Source organism: Colossoma macropomum, unplaced genomic scaffold, assembly GCF_904425465.1.
Source record: "Colossoma macropomum unplaced genomic scaffold, Colossoma_macropomum, whole genome shotgun sequence".
NCBI classification, from domain to species: domain Eukaryota; kingdom Metazoa; phylum Chordata; class Actinopteri; order Characiformes; family Serrasalmidae; genus Colossoma; species Colossoma macropomum.
This window is the reverse complement of record NW_023494802.1, coordinates 5,106,829-5,130,794: the sequence shown is the minus strand read 5'-3', so window position 1 is coordinate 5,130,794 and position 23,966 is coordinate 5,106,829. Positions and strand designations below refer to the sequence as shown.

At 38.2% G+C, this 23,966-nt stretch overlaps 1 protein-coding gene across 1 annotated transcript in view; it reads left to right on the top strand.

Annotated features, from left to right (window-relative positions):
* Positions 1-23,966, top strand: part of cpne9 (copine family member IX) — a 75,010-nt gene that overhangs the window by 36,055 nt on the left and 14,989 nt on the right. The window contains exons 8-9 of the mRNA XM_036592169.1: positions 17,912-17,975; positions 22,019-22,122. Coding sequence (XP_036448062.1) covers positions 17,912-17,975; positions 22,019-22,122 — 168 coding nt within the window. The remainder of the gene's footprint in view (positions 1-17,911; positions 17,976-22,018; positions 22,123-23,966) is intronic.

The window sequence follows — 23,966 nt, the reverse complement described above, 5'->3', positions numbered from 1 at the left end:
GTGGTAAAGTTAGCGCTCTTTCCTGTCATCATAACCTTAGTCTTCTTCATATTGAGCTAAAGTCCCATCATTTCACTGTGTTCTTTAACCTTCCTTATATGAACCTTCAGGTGTTCCAGCTTTTCGGCTATGAATGTATGATATACACATTAAAGTTGATTGATATTTCTTCCACTAATCCTGAATCACCAATCATCTTCTTTCAGTCTGGTTTCTCTTATTATATGTTCTGTAAACTGGTTGAACATGGTGATAGGTAAACAGATAGATGGAAACTTTCTAACATTTAAAGCAAATTGTAGGATTACAGCTGCAACAGAGGACTGTGCAAATCATGTCCACATATTAGGAAAGTAATAATGAAAACAGAGATTATTAGCATATATCAGTCTTGACAGCACAGTAACATAAACAGCATGTTTAATTCAAGAATAGTTGGAAAATGCTTGTATTAAAGGTGCATATTGTGGAAGTTTCCTCGCTTTTTTAAGTAAAGGCATCTTGTAGCAAGATCAGCAGTGCCACAAGATGCCGTCTGCACTGCCATCAAAAACACTATTTTACTCAGAGTGAAAGGTGCAGAAACAACACATGAACAAGTCTTACACAGCAGTCCAAGTACTATTTGTGACGTCAGACAATGCCTTCAATACACCGTTACTGTCCATAAAAACAAAGTATCTCGAAAATCGTTTTCAGGTGAAGGTAAAAGTGTTCTTTACTTTTAATAGAAGTCAATGGAAATTTTTTCAATTAATTTTGGACCATTTCTGTTGGTCCATTCATCATGAAAGTTTGAAACGATGGTCCTCCCCCCAATTGTCAGTCATTCCATAACTCCATGTATAGAAGCAGTCTAATTCTACAAGAACTCAGCATTCCTATTCAAATGATTTCTTCTCTAATAATACAGCAAGTATAATGAATTAGTTTTTGAGGTCATTAACATCATATAATCAAACTTCATATTAGATTGTGCACAGAAGCAGCCTAGCCCATGTCATACACACAGGGCCATAGAGCATTTACACCACCTGAGAAACAACAACAAATGTGTTTCTCTAGATCCTTATGCAAGACACTTAGGCTGCTGTCAACGATGAGCTCAGTTTTACAGGAAATCATCTTTTTAGATGATGTTAAAGCAAAGTGTTCCCACATTTCTGAGTTGTGCAGACCCCTGTACTGTTCTCTCTGTCATCAGTTTTCCCTCTTTCGAGTGATCTAAATGAGGAGTGCAAACGCCATCATGACAACTAATCGATGACAAGATTTGTTGCCAAAATTTTTCATTATTAGTGTTATGGATAACGTTGATTAGTTGTTGCATTTCTTGGCCAGGGGTCAGCAACCCAAATGTTAAGAAGAGACATTTTGCCCTTTCAACAAAAATCAAAACACCTTGGGAGCCACAACATTTTATGTCCATTTTACCACTTTGGCTGTTAATATGTCTTAGTATGTGCTAATGTACTAGCGTAGGCTAACAAATATAAACGAAAACGCAGACTCACTTTGCTCTGCTTTAAGCTTTAGCTCAGTTATAGCTGCTTTTCTCTGCAGGAAACTTTTCCGCAGAAGTAGAACAGTTTCTTGTAAAATGTCTCTCAATGTTTGACTTTTTACGAGGCTAAACTCCAGCTTTTTGTTATAATTTTCCTGTTCCACCTTAAATGGTGCCTAAATGGGCGCCAGAATGTAACTGTTCCACCATTTAAGATGGAACGGGAAAATTAGAACAAGAAGCTGACAAATGAGAAGCTGACTTCAGTGTTTGACATTTTCTCAATGCAGATTAAACGTATCAGGAAACCACCCGAAGTGCTTTAAATGCAAGTCCATTTGTCTCCAAATTATCGATGTTCGTCTTAAATCTTTCTCTTTGCCTTTTTTTTAGCTGCTAGCTAGCTGCGATTGTTGTCTGCGTTGCTATGGTGGCCAGCAGTCTGCGTGCCAACCTTCAGGGTTAAAAGGTGAATTAGCAGTTTTACATTAACGCCAGAATTTAAGACAATTTATTGTTAAAGCTGTGTTAGAACAATTAGCAGAGTTTTTTTCTGCAATGGAGGATTATTTTATTTTTACCTAAAAATCTAATTATGCTGTGGAGCCACAACAGGGCAGTGAAAGAGCCGCATGCCGACCCCTGTGCTAGACAAAACCAAGACTGGATGACGACAGGCAGACCAGCTCAGCAACAAAGGTTATTATTAAAATAACAAGTGCAAATTTTATATTTTTCTCTTAGAGATGGGGAAACTCAGACTTGAGATTTACGACTCAAGAAATTTAGACTACAGAAACACTCACTGAAACTTCAGATGGATTAGCTATTGTGCTAGCTAGCGTCTGTGCTGTATTTACTACAGTTGTTTTGCCTCTTTCCTTTTAAACACGGCATTCAGACGGAAGGTTTTCTATGATGAATGGCTCATTATTTGAAGCCATGATGAACCTGACAGGTTTTTAGTACCATTTACTTTTGTACAATGCAGCTCCTGCAGCTAATAAAAGACTACACTAAAATTCTCTACTGAAGACTCAAGACTCGACTCAGACTCAATGTCTGACCACCTCTGTTGTCTAACGCTGCTGAAAAAACAGCATAGACTAGTATAAATCTAAGCTGGTTGTCGCAGCTCTAGTGCTGGTTTAGCTGGTCACTCAGCATGGTCATGCTGGTTAACCAGCATACCAGCTTTCAAAACACAACATATCATCACTGTCCAAAAAAGTCTTTTTTCTCAATGATTTTCATTTTTCTACTTAATTTAAACTCAGCAGCTGCCCTTTATATCGTGTGAAAATATAACGATGAATGAAGCTACAGAAATACATTGAATGTAAATAACACTTTGGCCTTCTGCAAAGCTGCCATTTTGGAGATTTTTTTTTTTTTTGGCCAGTGATGATATTCTGGTTTTGCTGGTGACCAGCTATGCTGGTCTATGCTGGCCTTTCTAGCAGGGGACCCTGGAGACCACACCCTAAAAGACCCATATCCTATGGTCTGTATGTTCCTTTGCTTGTGTTCTGTTTTTCTAGATGTTTCAGTTGTAGATGTATCTGTATTTAGAATGACTTAAGGTGACCTTTGATATGAACGTAAGAACTGGTTGTGGTGTCTTCCGTCTGCCTTCCTGCGGCGGTGAAACGGTTTCAGTGAGTTAAGAGTGAATTTGTGGCTATGTGTATCTCGTATTTTTTCCCTTTTGGGCTTCTGACAGCTGCTGCGTTTGACCTCCCAGAGGGAGCGTCTGTGAGATACTGAGAGGAAACGGCCACTGAATCGTAAATGAATCAAACCGGTATGATTGCTGTTCCCGGTGTGTGTAGGTGGCCTTCTGAATGGTGTGAAGCTCACTTAAATACAGAATTACTTGCATCTTGTTGCTCCTCCGAACCGGAACACTATTCACTGCAAACCAACTTCCTCTGAGCAAGATCAGTTCTTCAGTCTTTTCAATGTTTTTCTTTGAAATGGACATCTGCTGTGAGTGCAGGCTATAGGAAGCTAATTTTTCTCTGTAGGATTTTGACAACTTTGGCATTTAACCTCTGAAGGAGAGCATCTCTGAGGAGTATAATGAGGAATCATAAACGAGTCATGTGTCGTGTAAGAGAAGTAGGAGTCACTTAGACATGATTGCCGTTCTGTTCTCTCCAAATCATCACCGTTTTACAGCCTAATTGGCCACAGTCTGTTATCACCTGCTGTCTGCTTCTGTAGCTGTATCTGCAGTGCACAGGCAGTGTGATGGAGACGACAGAATACTACTCTCTTTCTCTTAGAGCTTTGTTTAATTAATGATTTTCTTGGAATGTGGAGCTATAGTTTAGTTTGTCACTGGAGCTATGAGGCTAGTGTACAACCCCAATTCCAAAAGAGTTAGGTGATGTGTAAAATGTTAATAAATGTAAACAAAAACGGAAGGCAATGATTTGCAAATCTCATAGACCCATATTTTATTCACAGTCTGATTCCAATTTCATGTGAGTCAATTCCATAAGTAGATTCCACACAGTGATCATCTCGATTGTCTATTCCAAAAATGAAGACACAAGCGTGTTTCACACATGCACCTGCGTGGGACTATAATAAATATATAAAAACGCCAGAGTGTATAAATGTCAGGTAATGTTTTGAGCCAGTTACTGTTGGTTAGCAACATTTATAAAAGTGCTTTACAGTGTGCAACCTCTTTTACTTCCCCACATATAAACACAAGAATGCATACAAAGGGTAAAGAAGTCATAACCCAGTCTATATTTGTAGTAATTTAAATAAGGTCTCATAGAGTGTTAGCGATCAGTCTATTAAATAGACTATGTGGCCTCATGCCGCATTGCCTTGTGAATGCTTGTAAGGTCTACTTTGTGCCTGCCGTATCCTTTTCCACTGCTAAAAGCTTTTATTTTCTGTTTGTGTTGTTCCTCAGCCAGAGAGCAGAGTCAGATGAATGATACTGATAACACAGGGCCAAAAGATAGCCAAGAAAATACACTTACAGGTTGAGGTTGAGCCGGTCTGCATCATGTAACTCCCAGGCTGAAAACAAGTCCCACTCAAGCCTTTGGGGCAAAGCATATCTTGATATTATTCATAAATATCCTAATATGCAGCATGCATCCCATAAGTATTTGGACAGTGACACATTTTCTTTGGTGTTTTGGCTCTAATCTGAAGCTGATGAGTGGCTGTTCCACAGTCAATGCTTCATTGTGAATCCAATTTGCTGGAGTGTGGAACCAAAACAACAAAGACTGTGTCGCTGTCCAAATACAGTGCTGTGAAAAAGGATTTGCCCCCTCCTCTATTTCCTGCACTTACTATAACTGAAGATCAGTCTTTCACATTGCTGTGGAAGGAACCCTTCTTTGCAGGACTGCTTTAATTCAGCCACACTGGAGGACTTTTGAACATGAACTGCCCATTTAAGGTCCTGCCACAGCATTTCAGTGGGGCCAGAACTTTGACTAGGCCCCTCCAAAACCTTCATATTGTTTCTTTTAAGCCATTCAGAGGCAGACTTTCTCTTGTGCTTTGGATCGTTGTCTTGCTGCATACCCCAGCTGCACTTTTTTTCGTGATCTTCAGATCACGGACTGATGACCTGTCATTTTTGTTCCAGATTTTCTGGTATAGAGTGAAATGCACGGTTCTGTCAGTTTTACTCAGGTACCGAAGCAGCACGCATCCCTACAACATCACACTACTACCTTCATATTTGACTGTGGATATGATGTTCTTTAGCAAAAATCATGAGGGGGCAAATCTGTTTCCATGGCACCATACTTACGGACTGTGCTGTGTTATACTGTCATATCTCCGAATCTTGAATTTTGCCAATGTTGGCCAGTGTGCCTTAGATGCCCGCAAACATCACAACACTGATTCATTGATGGGAGCAAAAGAATATTCAGAGTTCAGAGAATATAAAAATGAATAGAATAAGAAAAATTTATAACTCCTCGCTCTTTTCAGAAAGCATTTGCCTTTGTGTGAGGAAAACATCACAACAGATCGTGTCATCTTTGAATCAAGAGGATGATTCAGGGCCTTTTTTGTCCTTGCCATTTCAGCATCCTTAATGAAATATTAAGTTGTCTCAAAGCCTCGCTCTATTAGAGAGATGAAATCATAATTTGATGTTGTAAGCCCAAGGAAAGGACATATTACGCAGCAGTGAGAATTTGGAGATATTCCTGGTGGCTTGTTTTCTCTAAAATGCTATGCAGGAGACCATGATTAGGGATACAGAAGAGATAATTTTCTGGCAGGAATACGTAGTAATCTGGCAGTAAGGAGGGACTGAGAACACATGAGACACTAATTTGTCTGGCTGTAGATGTTCCTCTTACATTCATGTCACTGAACAACTGCATGTATTAAAAAAAGACACAATTAGACCAATTAGAGAGAGCCTGTCAACGACAAGCAGTGAGGAGTTACCACATAGACTGCATAGTAGCAAGAAGCTGATTGGATATTAGCCCATTATGGCATCATCTTATTTTATTTATTCATTTTTCCATTTGTTTGATTCTTTCTTCTGTTCCTTCTTAAATCGTTATATATATATATATATATATATGATATATATATATATATATATATATATATATCTGAGAAATACTGTAAATATATATATATATATATATATATATATATATATATATATATATAGACATACAGTACTGGGAAAAAGACATGTATTTTTGCATATTTGTCACACTCCAATATTTTTTTTTTTGGGGTCTTCTAGAATTGATTTACAATTTACATGCTCCCATGTTCCAAAAACACATTCTTTTTCTCATACTGTATATCTCTGTTCACCCTCTGCCAGAAAACACTCTGTTAGAGCTCCTGTGTATTTAAGCCCCTTTCCCGATAACCCCAGTGTGCTCTGACTGGTTAGCTCACCCACTCTGTTCTGGCCAACTGGAGTGGTTCCGCCCCTACACACTCCTCTAAGCAGCTGTAAACACCAGTGTGGCTATTTTTCCAGTGCTGTTGGATAGGTCATATCAGTTTGAGTCAGAGTCTGATCCTGAATGTCAGGTCAGCATCTTCTCAACATATCTAAAAAATTAAGCAAACTCTTCCTGGCCTTCAGCCGTTGCTGTGCATTGTGTGAGGGCATGAAAGTGGGACTTACTGGAAGACAGGGGTCCCATTACATCTGGTGAAAAGCTAATACAGCATTCCACAATAAGAACATCATAAGAACAGTGAAACATGGAAGTGGCAGTGTGATGATGTGGAAATGCTTTGCTGCCTTAGGACCTGAACTATTTGTTATAACTGACGCAAGCGTGAATTCTGTTCTCTACCAGAAAATCCAGTAGGAGAATGTCCGGTCATCAGTCCATGTTCTGAAGCTCAAGCTGAGTTATAAAGCGAGACAAAGATTCAAAGCACAACAGCAAGCCCACCTAAAGTCCATCTAAATAGCTCAAAAGAAGCAAATCAGGGTTTTGAAGTGGACTAGTCAATGTCCTGAGCAGTGAAATATTGTGTCAGGACCTTAAATGGGTTATGGGGTTAAATTAATGGGTGAAAGCCCTTCAATGATGGCCAAAATTCCTGCACAGCAATGAGAAAGACAGATCTCCAGTTATGGAAAGAATTTGGTTGCAGTTGTTGCTGCTAAAGGTGGCACCTTTTTTCACATAAATGATGTCAGCATTGCAGAACTTCTTTCTTTCACTAAATTAAATGATCATTTGAAAACTGTGTTTCATCTTCGCCTTGCCTTATATTACATTTTGAGCATGAGCACTAGAAACCATTTAGTGTGACAAATCGTGTTGTAGTCAAGACTGCTAGAGCTGAGTCAAGACTAAGACCTGGACACTTTGAGTCTGAGTCATAACCAAGACTTTTAGCAGATGAGTTCAAGACTGAGACTAATTGCAGATGACTGTAAATTACTTTGCATTATATTATATGTTATATATTATTATTATTAATTATTATTATATTCAAGGGTGGCACGGTGGTGCAGTGGGTAGTTCTGTCGCCTCACAGCAAGAATGGCCTGGGTTCGATTCCCGGCCGGGCGACCAGGGTCATTTCTGTGTGGAGTTTGCATGTTCTTCCCGTGTCTGCGTGGGTTTCCTCCCGCAGTCCAAAGACATGCAGCCAGGCCAATTGGACATGCTAAATTGCCCCTAGGTGTGAGTGAGTGTGTGATTGTGTATGTCTGTCTGTCTGCCCTGCGATGGACTGGCGACCTGTCCAGGGTGTATTCTGCCTTCCGCCCAATGACAGCTGGGATAGGCTCCAGCACCCCACCGCGACCCAGAAGGATAAGTGGTTTAGATGATGTATGTATGTATGTATTATATTCAAGCATTAGTTCAACTTTGCATTGTAACTGGAAGCAATGGTCAAGTAATTCTCTGTACTTTCTACTATAAAACGTTTACAAACTTTTCTAAAATTTTGGAACCAATGAACATCAACAAACAATACTCAGTTAAACCATAAAAGAGAGGATCAATTAGATCCTCAATCAGCAGCGAACAGATTGTATTTAGACATGTAGAGCAATGGTTCTCAACTTGTGGGCTGTGGCCCCCCTGAGTGGGCTGTCATGGTAGTGGCTGTTGACCATCACTTCTTGTTTTTTTTAAACCCCCCCAAAAAACCCAAATGTAATGTTAAATATGACAATAACTGTTGATTATTTGCAAAAATAAAAAATGATATTTATATTGAGGTAACTGATTATTGGAGCAAATTTTCAGTGCATGGCATTGTAAAATGTTTAATTTTTCAGTCATATGGAATTCATCCATCACAGATAAATGATTAATGTCTTTCATAAATACAGATATTGAGGCTGGGCCATCTAAAAGTGAAATGCAACTGTATCTCAGATTGAGAAAACAGAAAACCAAGCTTAAACTGAAATGAAGGAAATGCAGCAGTGAGTATGCGCTGGGCTTCACATGCATGAGAACTGTAAATAAGTATCTATCGTACTGTGCTGTTTGTTCAGGGGTCTTTTCAAATTAAGCTTTGAAACCCAACAATTTGCACCATCACTTGGAAAGTAAACATAGTGAACCTGTCAAATTGAACCAGAACTCTGTTTGCTGACATCCTGCACATACTGCCAAATAACAATAGGTAGTATTTCGTTAGGTTGGCCAGAAAAAAGCAATCCGATCAGTTAAATCTTGTCAGCTGCGAAGGCTTTTGTTGTTTGTGTGCACGTTGCAAAAGTTTGAGAACCCCTGATATGGAGAAAAGACTGTTCTATTCTGTTTGAAGGTTTAGTTGATACTGAATAATAGTACAGTCACCTCGGATGGAGGCATAGCACACGGTTTGTCTCCACCTTACCCCAAGACCGAGACAAGACTGAGACCAAATGATGTCAACACCAAGACGAAATTGAGACCACAATTTTTGACTTGAGTACTACAACTAGTGACAAATATGTAACAAAAGAGGCAATCAGGAGGGGGCACTGTACCATTTATTATGAAAATGTCAAGTATCATTATGTTATATTTTTGCCAACCCTTCTCAGATACACACAGAGCCATGATTGTTCGTTTGGAGACTGCTGGGTCGTTTATTATGTGGCAATTTAATGAATGCACTCTTTAAAGAAAAAACCTGTAGGTGGGTAATTTCGGGATTCTTCAATTTGTCCCTGCAGGGAAGCTTTATCAGCTACAGTGCTGTCAGAGAGGTTCATCAGAATGAGAAAAGAGGGGGTCTGGCTGCCATTGTAGGACAAACCCTAAAAGTGGCAGCATTTTATACATTGTCTTTTCACCACAATGTGGGTAATTCTCTTACGAAAGTGATGGGAGACAGTAGGCCAAATGTGATATTGCACAATGATAATTTTTCATCAACTTCATAAAACAATTATGAATGACAGCTGGTGGTCAAGTTTGGGTATTAAGTACTGTGACATGAACAAAGTGAGTAAGAGTCCGTAGCATCCATAGCAGTGCTAACAGACTGAGCAGAAACAGGAGTACATTTTAAAATAAATGTTATTCATGAACTGGTTAGAAAGAGGAGGGTCTAAGGTGCTGTCTGTCCAATCAAAGTATTCAAATGCACTACATAGAAGTAAATTACACAACTGAGTAGCTGCACCATCTCCATTTAGTTTACACACACACACAAACACATTATCTAAGCCGCTTATCCTTCTGGGTCACGGGGGTGGGTTTGGCACGTGGTGCTGGAGCCTATCCCAGCTGTCATTAGGTGGAAGGCAGGAAACAGCCTGGACAGGTTGCCAGTCCATCGCAGGGCTAGTTTAGTTAAGTTTAATTTAGTTTAGTTTAGTTATAGTTTAGTGAAAAATCTAATTTACACAGTTTTCCACTTATCCCGAATGGAGCTGTTCAGACAAGACTCATTTGGTGTTCAAATTTTGCTTCTTTAATTTGGAACCGCAGCTGTTACACTAGCGTTGCTTACAAACACTCAAAGTCAATAGTCACCCAATCTGTTTCTGTAAATACATCCCCAAAACTTCTGTCAACCAGCTCAAACCACAACCAGGTCTTAATTAGGCCTTCTGGTTAATGATTAATCGTCGTATAATGATAATGATAAGGGTCGTCTGTCAAAAGAATTTCCATCCCTAACATGGATTAAAACTTTTTCTATTTGACTGCAAAATATGCTAGAATATGAAGTATATATGATAAAGTTCTTGGAGCTTTATGTTAAGCAACACAAAACTTACATAGTTCAGCTTTAAGCTGAACTATGTAAGTTTTGAGGATTTGGAGACCTCTCTGGTGGAAATGTGTAATTGCATGCAACGTGTGGAAGAACATTTTAAAATATGTGCTGTGTTCCGAGTGAGTACAAAGAGTACTCAAAGAAAACTCAGTCAAAACTTAGAGAAGCATGTGTCTTTCCGAAGATGTAAGTGAATTATTTACTACTGTCGTCATATCTTCATCAGTATAATGTTGATTTTACATTTGAGACCTGAACATCGAGCAAGACCTTCTTTTTGAGCCTGCAACGTTAATACATAAAGAAAAACTCTCATTTTATGAAAAACTCTCGTGAAATCCAACCCAATCCAAGTCCAAGTGGACAGCTCCATGCCCGGGTTATTTAGTAAAGCAGCAAGCCTGGCAGCAGAACTAAATCAAGATTGGGACAACTCAAAACCTCTGGAGGCTGGTAGAATGATGGGCACATAGCAGAAACAGAAATTTATGGCAGGTCCATATGGCAGTTGTTCTCGATGATTTTCTTCTCCTGAACGGCATAGTTATAAATGACAAATTTAATCAAACATGAATTTCGTTTTTGGCGCTTTAATAACAGCATATCATGAAATAATACATCCATTCTCTTTACTGTTACAGGCATTAGGAAACATGGATAATGGATAAGCGGGGGATTAGCCTACATTACTGAAGGCTAAAAAATGAGATGTGCAGCCTTTTTATTTGGAGCTTTATGTCATGATTTTTGCATTCTTTTTTGCCATTTCCATCTTGCAAAGCACTAATACTGCTGTAATAACAACATATCAGCCAGCATCTTGAAAGCTAGCTGGTCAGTGTTGGATGGAAAGTCTTTGTCAAATTCATAACGTGTCCTTGAACCACAGAACTGTTTGCATCTTTGTGCTCTTGAGTGTGTATAGATTCTGTTCTTACCTAAGAAAAAATCCCAAATAAGAAAACACTGGTGAATGTCAGAGTCTTTGTGAAAACCGCATAAGTGAGTTTTAAGAAGGCCCAGAGTTTAGTCTACTTGATGACTGTGGCCACTAGTTTAAAATGCTCAAATTCCGCTTGACCACTTTGAGTTTAACTATGTACAGCTCTGCGCGCTACACAAAAAGACTTCCACAAAGGATACAGAAAACTTTGTCATAGGCTTTTTAACACATTTTAAATCATATGAAATATTTTAAATCACTACTCCCTTCTTTTTTTTTCAGTCCATTTAGTGGCCCATAATGACTAGTTGGTGGTGTGTCGTTGCACTAAATATCTCCCTGATGTCGAGCTTGTAAAGGAGTCCCTGTACAACTGCTACAAACAAGTTAAAATGTGTCTGTTACAAGCTTCAAATGTCTATGTTTAATCTAGAATGGCCAAAAAATGTTTATGCACCACCATTAGCTTAACATACTACTAGAAATCACACAGGGTGATAGCAGAGAGTACCATTAATGTAAAAGTCCTGGGCCTCATTCACCAACTGTTCCTAAGAAGAAAATTTTACTTATAAACTGGTTACGCAGTTTTCACAAAGATTCTGACTTTCACCAATGTTTTCTTATCTGGAATTTGTTCCTTAGGTAAGAACAGAATCTACACACACTCAAGAGCACAAAAGTGCAAATGATTCTGCGGCTTAAGAACACATCATGAATCTGATGTAGACTTTTTCTTAGGACTTTTCTCAAGAACATATTTATGAAGAAACTTAGGAAGATACTGGGGAATGAGGGCCATTGTTTTTTTCCCATTATTTGACTTAGTTTTGGCATTTACAGCACAAACTTAAAGCCTAGCCCTAAAAGTCAGGGTTCACAACTGCATAATGATGAACACCAATGTGATACTGTTTGAGAGTTCAGAATTTCAGAAATAAATACACTTCCTATTGCTTCTCTTGCTTTGTCACACCCACTTTGATGAATCTGTTTTTTGGATACACGGGTTTCATTTTAGCTTCTCCTGATTACTAACAATGCCTTTCATTTTAGGACCGATTTAAGCTACAGTTGTCCGGTGGTAACTTCTGAAAGGGACAATGACAGGACCATTAATCACTGTTACATTCAAAAGCAAAACTTAATTTATCTCCACCTCATGGATTTTCTGAGCAGAAGGGAGCGCTGGGCTTATTTTCCCCTGGATTGGAACCGGGCCAGTGAATCAGAACCCGCAGAGCCCTTTTCTAATTTCTTTTGTGCACCACAGAGGGATTTGAACCTGCGACCTTGTGCTAATGGCATCAACGCAATTTTCCGCTGGACGAGCGCCACGGCTCGTACCGCAGCTCTGAAAATTCATAAACGTTATTGTTATGTGCTGGCACAGCTCTTCAGACTGCACTCAAAATCCCAACACAAATCCTTGAAAAAAAAAAATAGAAATCCTTAAAAGTCTAGAGTTTTTGTCATTTTGTTCTACATTAATTTTATATTACGTAGAAATTTAACAGGGATGTCACTACAAGTTTACAAATAAGGGGGTATTGGGGGGTCTGGGGGAATGCAGGAGAATTTTCTTATGGCCCCAAAATGTCTGTTTCTTATGAACATTTAGAGTAGCAATAGGCAGAAAATTTAAAAAATGGCTATTTGGTCAAATTGGCACACAGGAGATCTGGCTCTTTGTATTATGTATTAAACACATGGCTAGTATTATATAAACATTGTATCCATCCACTTACAACAGACACAGCAAGCACTGTACTGAAATCAAGCAATGCTATCTCCTCTTGGATAAGCTGCAAGATCCTAAATATATTATTTAAATACACAGATTATAGAGCTATTCAGTCTCAGATGGTGCAATAGGAAAGAGAGGGCTTTATTCCATAGGCTTGTATAATAATCTAGGTGACAGAATTTCATGGTCATAGTGACATTTTCTCGGTTAAGTTTAATATGGCATTCATTTTACTGAAAGCTTGAACATCTCTCCCTCACTTTGCTCTTGATCACTAACCTTCATCAGCTCTGCTCCTTCAGTCCTGTCAGTCTCCTTCAGCTTCTTTCTCTCCCTCTCTTCCTGTGTCTAGTTATAAATAAACTGTATTAAACTCAGACTTTCAAAAACTCAAGGAAATAATAAAACATCAGTGTTTTTTACTGGTAAAAATCTCATCTGACTTCGACAGAGCTGCCGCCTCTTCATTTCTATCTACAGGTTGAGGATTTGAGGGCAATAAAAAGGCGTTGTGATCCAACACTATATGACCTTTTCACTGACAACAACACTACATGACAAATACTGGTGCCATTGTTTCCAAATACTAAAGAGAAATACAAAAACAAAGATTATAAAGAGCTGTCAATAACGTCCCAATGTGCCTTTTGTTCACACGTACTATGAAGTGAGGTTTTTATAATTCTTAAACTAGTTGGCTTCTAAGCTAGATAGTTAATGTTAGTGTTAGCAAAACCTCTTTTCTTTGCCTCACGTAAACCCAAAGTTAGCTAGCTAGCTAACAAGCAACTGAGTAAACAAAGGCAGCTATACTGACCATAATTTGCCAATCCAGACTGTAGGTGGCTATCAATCTTCAATCTGTAACTACTTACTGTTTTTGAATAAATTTAACGTTTATTTTAGTGAGTTTTTAGCCAAAATCCTGTCACAGCTTCAGCAGTTGCAGACTGACATTACCAGACCCGGTTTTCTGCCGTTACCTTGAGTAAAACCAAAGACCCGCCCCCTGGTCTGATATGATTGGCTTACAACTTACGAGGTCTGATATGATTGGCTGAGCCGGTGTTCCGATTTTCACATTACATAAGTAAACCTCTGGTTGCACAGCAGAGGCAGCGCTACATTAGAGCAGCGCTACATAATACGCCCTGCTATTACAGTATGTTGTGAAGTTGGAGATGTGATGTCACGGTTGAACAATGAAGAATGAATGAGAATAAACTATAGATGATTTGAACGAGTAATGTACATTATAAAGGGGCTAAATAACATTTGGATGAGTTAAAGCCCCCCAGAACTGTCCTAGTGACTCCCGTGTAATTAAATACAAGAAAATTAGACTTATATTCTCTGTTGACAAATAATACAACATTTCTCTGCGTAAGCTTTGTTTTACTACTGCTGTTGCTCGACATTCTGCTGACTTGAAAAAGAAAAGATGTCAATAGAAGTTCTATTTCATATGTGAAGTTATATGGAAAATTGCATCATAAGAGGTTTACTTATGTAATGAGAAGCTACAGGCAGATCTCTCCATTACATTCCATATTCAGCATTACAAACAACGAGGGCGCCTTCAGCTCCCCTGCGTCATGCTCTCATCCCCGAGCTGCTGCTTGGGGCAAGAACACAACATCGTAGACGCCTTAGACGTGTATAGACTCGAAATGCTTGCTCTTGTTAGTGGAAAGTACAGTAAGCTCGATGCAGACTCTTCTTTTTTTCCCCAAATATATTAATTTAAGTAAACAAAAGCAATTGTGTACAAAGCACTTTTTCAAATAACAGAAGCTTAGACAGGAATGACATTATGAAAAGTGCAAGATCACTTGTGTGCACAAAAACAGTGAAAACACTCCTCTCTCTTATTAAACATAAATCTTCCTGCAGGTCAGATGTAATTTGTGGTAACAGATATTTAACTGTAATTTTTCATCTCCCTCATTACTGCCAGCCATCTTGCTGCCTCTCATTTTTTTTCAGTGTTTGTTTCCTCAGAGCTGTCCTCATCCTGTCTCTCAGGTTTTACACTTTATTTGCGGTCATTTTCTCATCTGTCAGCTCTTTCTGCCCTTCGTCTTGATGGTGACTTTCCTTTTGTCAGTTCAAAACTAAAGTTATTAGCTGACTCGAAGAAAAAAGAGAGTGAGTGGCAGGGCTGCTGATTCATGATTAACCCTTTCATGCTGTGTTTTTTTCATTTCAATTCATTCATTGAGATGTAAACAAAGTCATTCAGAGTGGTTTGATCTGAAATAGTTAATTGCAGAGAAATGTACAGACTCTTTACAGTGGTGGTGATAGTAACCAGGGGTCACCATATCTACAACACAAATATAGCCATTTTATTTACTGTCCAAAACCACCAGTGAACCTACATGTGTCTCCTGAGTTTGATGCAGTGTCGATAATGGTAAAATAGTGGTATTTTGGGGACTATTTTGCCTCACAACACCCTGCATGTACATTTCCACCATAAATAGATTTAAAAAGATGTGTTTTAGCCCAAAACTGTGGTTGATACAGTGTAGTGGGTAACACCTCTGCCTTCTATGCTGTAGCCTGGGGTTCAATCCTCTGCCTGGGCAAGCACCCTAGACTATACCAATAAGAGTCCTTGGGCAAGACTCCTAACACTACATTCACCTATCTGGGGGGGAAAAAAAAGATCAGGTTGTACGTCACTCTGCATAAGAGTGTCTGCCAAATGCCATAAATGTAAAGCCATAGTAAAACAGACTTCAGGCAAAGTATTTGTAATTATTTCATGTAACAATTTCCTGTAGTTTTTAGAGACAGTAAATTCTTCAGACGTCTGGTCACCATCTCTGTAAAGAAACCTGAGTTGGCGAGTTAAGTGCTTAGGGTTAATGGGAAGATTAGTTTGAGTTTGATTGGAGTTATGATTAAGAATTGGTTTGGTTTGAGTCATGTATCTAAACAGCAGTCCTTTAGTTTTCATGGAGGTCTGTGTAATTTGATTGTTATTAGCGTTCTTGCTGTAACAGTACTGTAATACAGTTCAGTCTCCTTCTTGATTTCAGTGATTCTTTACTCTTACATTACACCTTTTCCTGATAAGTTTTTAAGAAAGCGCACTTTTAAAAGTGCTGTTTAAAATGCACTGTAAATCATTCATTTTGTGAGCACGCTATCTCTAATCACCTGCATGACTGACTTGCCTGTGTGTATCCTACCTGCCTATGTTTGAGTCTGACACGCGCTCCGGGAGGGGGCAGATGAGGAAAGTGGTTGGGGGTCCGTCTGTCTAAAGGATGCCCTTCACAATCATAATTACATTTGACATCATAGAGGCTCAAACAGGATTTCTGCTCTGCTGGTGGCCTGTCAGTAGAGAGTGTGTGTGTGTACGTGCGTGTGTGTTTTACTCTGTATGCAGGGAGATCCCCACTGAATACATGCAGGCTTCATGAGGAAATGTTACCGCTCTCCAGGAGGAAGCCCCTTTATATTTCTACACAAATTACAGCTTTTATTTAACCTGTAAAAGACTTTCCCAATGAATATTTGTTACTTTGGTAATATATACTGACTTTTCTATATGTTTTTGGTATATTCAGCATCTAGCATATTTCTTGCTATTTACACCAAAAAAGTAATACTTTGAAATTTCCTGATTAAAATATGTATGATATACGATATTGTTTGTAGTGATAATACTGTGTGTGCATACACTTACCATATAGCATACCATAGGAGCACTTTGTAGTTTTCTACAATTACAGACTGTAGTCCATCTGTTTTTCTGCATGCTTTGTTAGCCCCCTTTACCCTGTTCTTTAATGGTCAGGACCCCCACCATGTTTAAAAACTCCAGCAGCACTGCTGTGTCTGATCAACTCATACCAGCACAACACACGCTAACATGCCACCACCACAACAGTGTCACTGCAGTGCTGAGAACGATCCACCACCCAAACAGTACCTGCTCTGTGGTGGTCCTGTTGGGGTCCTAACCATTGAATAACAGGGTGAAAGGGGGCTAACAAAGTATGCAAAGAAACAGGTGGACTGTAGTCTGTAATTGCCACCAATCAAAGCTGATTACTTAGGACAATAAGTATAGTAACAAGGTAGGTATAGTAAATGAAGTGAAGTGGCTGGTAGGTGTACATAAAGTATGATAAACTAAACAGAAACATATGTGTTCTATATCTATATATATATATATATATATACATATATATATATATATATATATACATATATCCATATATATATATATATATATATATATATACATATATATATATATATATATATATATATTATATATATATATATATATATACTGAGGAGGATATGAAATCACATGACAAATAACATTAAATACTAGTTATAGGCCTTTTAAGTTAAAACACGAGTACAATGTGAAATGAGAGGGACATTGTTTTATAGTACAAACTTAGCATTCAGACTTTGGCACTTGTTCATTCATTGTACATCATCCACTGACTATTAAAGTGCTGGTCATTTTCTTGCCTTTGCTTTTACCATCCTGAACTGTTGTGCTCTTTTTCTTTCTCATGGCTCTACTTCCCCCCTCATCATCTCTCCCTCTCTCACTCTCTCTCTCTGCACAGCTCCTCTAAACTCTATCCTTTCCTACTTTCTGCCATTTCCCCCAATGCCCTTGTGCTCTTTACAAGTGAATCGTGCTCTTTTAAAAAGCCTTTTACTGGATTTTTACCGAATAAAGAGCTGCAGCATTTCTGCCAGGGCTGTCATGTGGTACTTGAATAACAGAAGCCTTCTAGCAGCAAATATAGCCTGCTTGGTTCGGTGAAAAGTAGATTTTTTTCCTGCACTTTTTCTACTCAGCTATTTTGACCCATCTAGGTCACTGCAGATGTGCACATGTCTTCAGTAGCTTGTCTTTACAAAGGATGGATTAAACTCTTGACATTGCAATCATGCTCCCCATTTTGGTAAAAAAATTACATTTGCTTCCTCGTCTCTCCTTCAGGGGTATTCCAGGCAAGAAATGCGGAAACATCATCTTTACAGCGGAAGAACTCAGCAACTGCAGGGTCAGTCTAACCTGCACACACACAGACATGCACACAGCAGTTTTACTGAATGCATTATGCCGTTCCATTACAGTGCTAGATTTCTGTTTTCATGGTTTTTATCAGACGTGTCTAGAAATCCCAGAAGACGTGGAAGTAATTTATCAGTCATTTCTTCTGAAAGCTCTGTGGGAGCAGAGTGACTGTGAAAGCTCAAATGACAGAGGCCAAAACCCGTTATTTCTCACATTCAGAAAACTAGCATCTCTTTCTTTCACTCCGAATGTCTGGTTACATGGAATATCTTGTCAGTTTCCCCAAGGGAAGGCAGCCGGTCAGAAGGCAGAGAGTGAGCCGCTGGAGCAGTGCTTCTTTTGATTAAAATCTTAGTTAAAAAAAATCTGATGTACACAAAAATCAAATGTTTCCCTGCCTTACCCCAAGTGTAATCAGCCAGCACACGTTTGGTGTCTGAAATTTGCTTCTTTAGTTTTGCACTTTAGCTACAAGACTAAGGTATCAGTATAAATACGAATATATGTGAATATGTCATAGTAAAGACAGTTAAAATGGGTTACATTTCTGTTGTTGTTATAATTGTTAAAAATGTACTCTATGTCTAGGCTATGAGAGAGTTTGAAAGCTATGAATATAAGGGTTACTGTCTACAGAGGGTGACACCTATGCTAATCTGAGCCCAAAATTATCTGTACCCTGGTCGAGTACCAGTGTCTGTTTCCCAACACCCAACAAAGCTGTGAAAGTGGGTGGGACTCTCCAACATAATTTTTCTCACAACTCTTGTGTTATCAGTAAACACAAGCAGTAAACAGGAGCAAGAGTTGAGAAACTTCATATTTTTAAGTTTATATTTTTTTTTACTCATTGCTTTTATGTGAGAGTCACTGACAATGATTCTGGTTGGCAAGTGTTTTTTTTAGAAATGACCACTTAATGGTCTGCACCATTTCTAGTTCCACCCAAATGTCCCAGTTCTGACCAATGGTACTCCAGCTACAGGGATAATGCATAGATATTCAGCATAAGGCGCTTTTCCACTTCATGCTACTGGCTTGACTCGACTCGACTCAACTCTACTTACCTTTTTCGGTTTTCCATTAGGCAAAAGTTTGCACCTGGTACCTAGTACCTGGTACTTGTTTGGTACCATCTCTGTTGAGGTTCCAAGTGAGCTGAGCCACGACCATAAGGTGATGTAAAAACGCTACAGACTGCTGATTGGTCGGAGAGAATCGCTAAACACATATGCTAATATTTGTTATAAGGAGGAAATGTGTAAATGTTGAATAATTACTTCAAGGCTTAGTTTGGGAATAGGGATTAGGGTTAGAGTATAAGTCTATGGTTTGTACTATATTAACATATATCGCACGATTAAGTGCAGTTATGTAATGACTTAAATGTACATTTGATTTACATTCTGTATTGACAAGTTTGACTCTGCAACTTTTGTTTCAAAGTAAGAAAATGGCAAAAATGAACCAAATTGTAAGCTCAACAGTAGCTTTTCACTTTCAAATTATAAGAGTTATACTTTTAAACACAAATGTATTAGCAATTGAAAGTTTATAATCTGCACTTTTAGCACAATTTCTCCACTTGCTTCAAAGAGCTGTGAGACTGAAATAACGAAACCTAACATAAGAAGAGGATTCAAGGTGTATACATCCTGAGGGCCTTAGGAGGGTTAACACTCAGGCCGACGCGTCGAGAGTATTCCCCTGACACCCTCTCTCTGTTAGGCACCAATTATGGCAGTTACACATGTGGCTTCTCGGCTGTTGACATGAATCCCCCTGGGATCAACACATCGGTTCACGCAGGTGGAATAGCAGCAAAGCGTAAAGATCCATTAGTATGGATGAAGCACTAGCTTTTCTCCTCTAACATGACACCGTCCTCTCCAAGGGATCGATTCTCCTGTCCTTTGTACTTGGTTTGTGTTCTCTGCTCTCATTCTGAAAAGCAGTTAAAGCAATAGCTCAGCCAATTCCCCCCTTACTGCAAATGTAGTCCATCAACCTGGACATGTTTGGTATCCAAAGTCTGCTTCTTTATACTGGAGCTACGAGGCTAACATAGCCAACAGTGACCAAGTTTATACCCTACTGATTAGCATTGTGCAAACTGCATGCGTCAATCATCAGATATTTAGCTTTAACCGTGTCTAAATAATAAATCATCTCAAATCAGCTGCATGACATACTTTTATAAGGATCATTTAAACTATTAAAACATTAAAAAACAATTAAGTATTTAGACCTTAGATATTTATAAGGATTATTTTATGATATATTTAATCTCACGGCATTCATTGAGAAAATATTAAGTTTTATATATACAAAATCATCATAATAGGGTACTTTCTGTTGGCAGGTGACTGTCCCAAACCCTAACCACTGAATTTATTGATTTATTTATTTTTTAACCTCTTTTAAAGTAAAGTTAAAAAAAAAAAGAAAATTTAAAATTATTTTTTTAATAACAAGACTTTATTTTAAAAAAATGCTGTTCCATATTTTATGTCACTACTGAAACACAAAGTGTTTTAGTCCATAGCTGGAGTCTTATGTTAGCCACACCCATGCATTTGCTACTTCTCTTACATCTTACAGTCATCTACAGTTAGTTAACAGAGGCATATAACAATTGTAATATAGCAAAAATATATTTAACTAGACAATAGCTAGCTAAACTACACAGCAGCATTAAGCCTTGCTTTCATGTCTTGTAGGAAACCATTAATAGTTAAGAGCCTGATAAATGTATTATCATATATTACCAGCCTCAGAGGTTTATAGAATGGTTAATTAACTTCAAATCACAGCTTTGCCTGCATTTATTCACCATCATTTGCCAAATTTTCAACACACTTGAGATTTGATGTAATTATTTGACGGATTGCATACAGTTTCAAGGTTTTTCTTAAAGGTAAAGAGATGAGCATTGTTTAGCATGGTCTAGCTGGCTGGCTACACTAGTTAGTTATGCTAGTTGAGGTATAACTGTTAGCTTACGACTAACAGAGCAAATCCATGCTTGATGATAAGATTTTTATACCATATATAGAGCTACTTAGTTTGATTATCATTGCCTGTGGAGTCTGTGGGCAAGGCGGTAGCTGCACTGCCTTATAGGAAGCATTGCCTCTCAGTCTTTGCTGAGGGCCAGGAACACCTTTGTGCATCCCTGTTCCTCATGGCCACACGGTGAGCAGTGCTAACTGGTAGAGTTTGAATTTCCATTACTTGTTAGCTGCATTAGCCTCGTAGCTCCAGTACAAAACCACCAATCATATATTAGTTTATCAACTACATGTACGGTGAGAGGAACTTTTTGTTTTTATTAAACCAATATTATTTTCGAGTGAGCTTTTGAGCCAGCATTAAATATGAAGAAATATGTCCATATTTATGTGTGCTTCAGGGTTTGGTTGTCCGCTAGTGCTCAGTGTCACAGTCTGTTTCTTGTGCAGGACTTTGGATTTTCAGTTGGCTATTTATATGAACCCCTTATAATCCCAGGCTTATTACATCATAAGACTTATTATTTAGTAATTACATAGACTACACTGCAAAGAGGCTGAACTATTCCTAAGTTATAGAAGTACATAAAAACCTTTGAACCTGCTAATGGGTCCTGGCCATTTAAGACTGATCAGTAATGTTCTGTCTATACTGCAGGGCCAGTTTGCAGGACATACAGGGACAAAGCTAATGTCTAAAAGCTGAATGACCTTGTAAAAAGGAAATTAAAATCTAGGCTTCTAGGATGACATGGAAAATAATGCAGTCAGACTAGGTTATTCTTAAAGAGAAATCACACTGATTTTTCAACATTTTCTTTATTCACATCTTAATGATTTAATTATGCTAAAATTGTGAAAAATCAGTGGAATTCCCCTTTTATGGTGGGAGGGATGGAAGCCTAGCAGCTGCAGTTTGAAATGGGTCCAGAAATTGTCCCAAATAGTCCTAAAACTAACCAGGTAGTGGTGTTCTTTAGATTTTTAAATGTCATGTGCTGTATTTGCTTTCAAATAGGATATTGCCACAATGCAGCTTTGTGCTAACAAGCTGGATAAGAAGGATTTCTTTGGAAAATCTGACCCTTTCCTGGTGTTCTACCGCAGCAACGAGGACGGCACGTAAGTAATAGCAAACAACTTACAAAATTGTATATTGCAATGGACTTAGGAGGATGATAATAAGGATCATTACATTATTATATGCTCTATTATATCTTATGATACACTGCTTGCCTTTAAAAAAATCAGAATAGTGTTTAATTTTCAATGTTACTTACACATTATTACAAATAAAGGTGTCTTTCTTGGTATAAAGAAGCCTAAATAATGCTTTGACAGTTTTCTGGCCCAGAGGTTTAAACAGCTGAAAGGTTTGAGTGCTGATGAGTCTTGACATCACAACAAGCCTAAGGGGATCAAATGTGTGGCCTTTGGCATCATTTCCAAGGCAGCCCTGTCACTAATATTGTCACAAATATATTGTAACTGTCATATCAAAACGTTCTAACTCCTTTTATTGTTTGTTTTTTTTTCACAATATTTGAAAAATACCAGCTGCTCTTTTGTGTGAACATGTCATGGTGAAAGAACCAATAGGAACGGTTAATTCCTTTAACACACATTAAGGTTAAGGACATCTTTGCCTTTTCCTGTAAACTTACCATTTCAGAGATATGATGTTTCATCACACATCTGATACCATTTTCTTCAAAATACACCTTTTTAGTCTTTAAAGTACACTCTTAAAAAAGACATAGCACCATAAACACTCAAAGAACACTTTGATTGATGATTAAAGGGTTATTTACATCATGAAACACTTCTTTAGATGGAGAATGTGCTGTAGATGGTTCTATATAGAACCTTTTTGAGAAGGGTTCTATATAGCACCCAAAATTGCTCTTCTGTTGTTACAAGCTTGACATCATAACAATAGAAGAACCCTTTTGGGTGCTGTATAGAACCCTTTTCAGAAAGGTTCTATATAGAACCATCTACAGCACATTCTTAAGAGGGGGTGATGAACAGAGCTGTAGGTGATTCCATAATAACTGAATAAACTTATAAGAAAATAAACCTTTTAAGGCTATGCAAAAACGTGGCTATTCCTGCTGTTTAAACTGCTCTTGTCTGTTAATGCTGTGATTTGTCAGTGCTGTTGTTGCATTTATATTATATGTAAAATATGTGATTGAACAAAGCCAAAAAACTCTATGAATTATATCCAGTTTTTGTAAAAAATAAATAAATAAATAAATAAAAACAACGCCTTTTTTGTATGTGAAAATGCCTGAAGTGGAATAAAACTCACACATCATTGATTCTTTATTATTATTCTAATTACACAAATCAGTAAGCACTTACCGATCTGAATGCTTTGGGGTAAAAACACGGTGCACCTGGAAATAAAGGAAGTCTCATGCATCTTTTATACAGAGATAGAAAACACAGAGGCCCACCTTTACCCCTTAAAATCCCAGGCTTATTACACACTAAGGACTAACTAGAGGGACTTCAATACAAACTGGTTGTGCTATTCTTAGGTTATAGAAAGTGTGTAATAAAATTTACGTTTATGTAAGGGTTCTGATTCTACACGCTAATATGTTTTCACTCTGATGAATGTGGACATGCTTGCACCATGACTCCTCTGGGGGCAGATTTAACCCTTTAAAATCCCAGGCTTATTACATGCTAAGGCTTATTATTCAGTAGCTACAGGGACTTCAATGCAAACTGGTTGAGCTATTCTTAGGTTATAGAGGTGTGTAATAACTGGCAGGCCCTGGCCTTTTAAAGGGTTAAACAAGTTAAGCTGTTGCCAAATTCTGACAATGGATCCCTTTGACCATTTTAATGTCCAGTTTTTTATATTTCGAAAAGTCTCCAAATCTCGGTGCTCAAATAGCAATTCATAGTAACTGAGTAGCAACAAATTTCTCTAAACAGATCATTTCATTTTA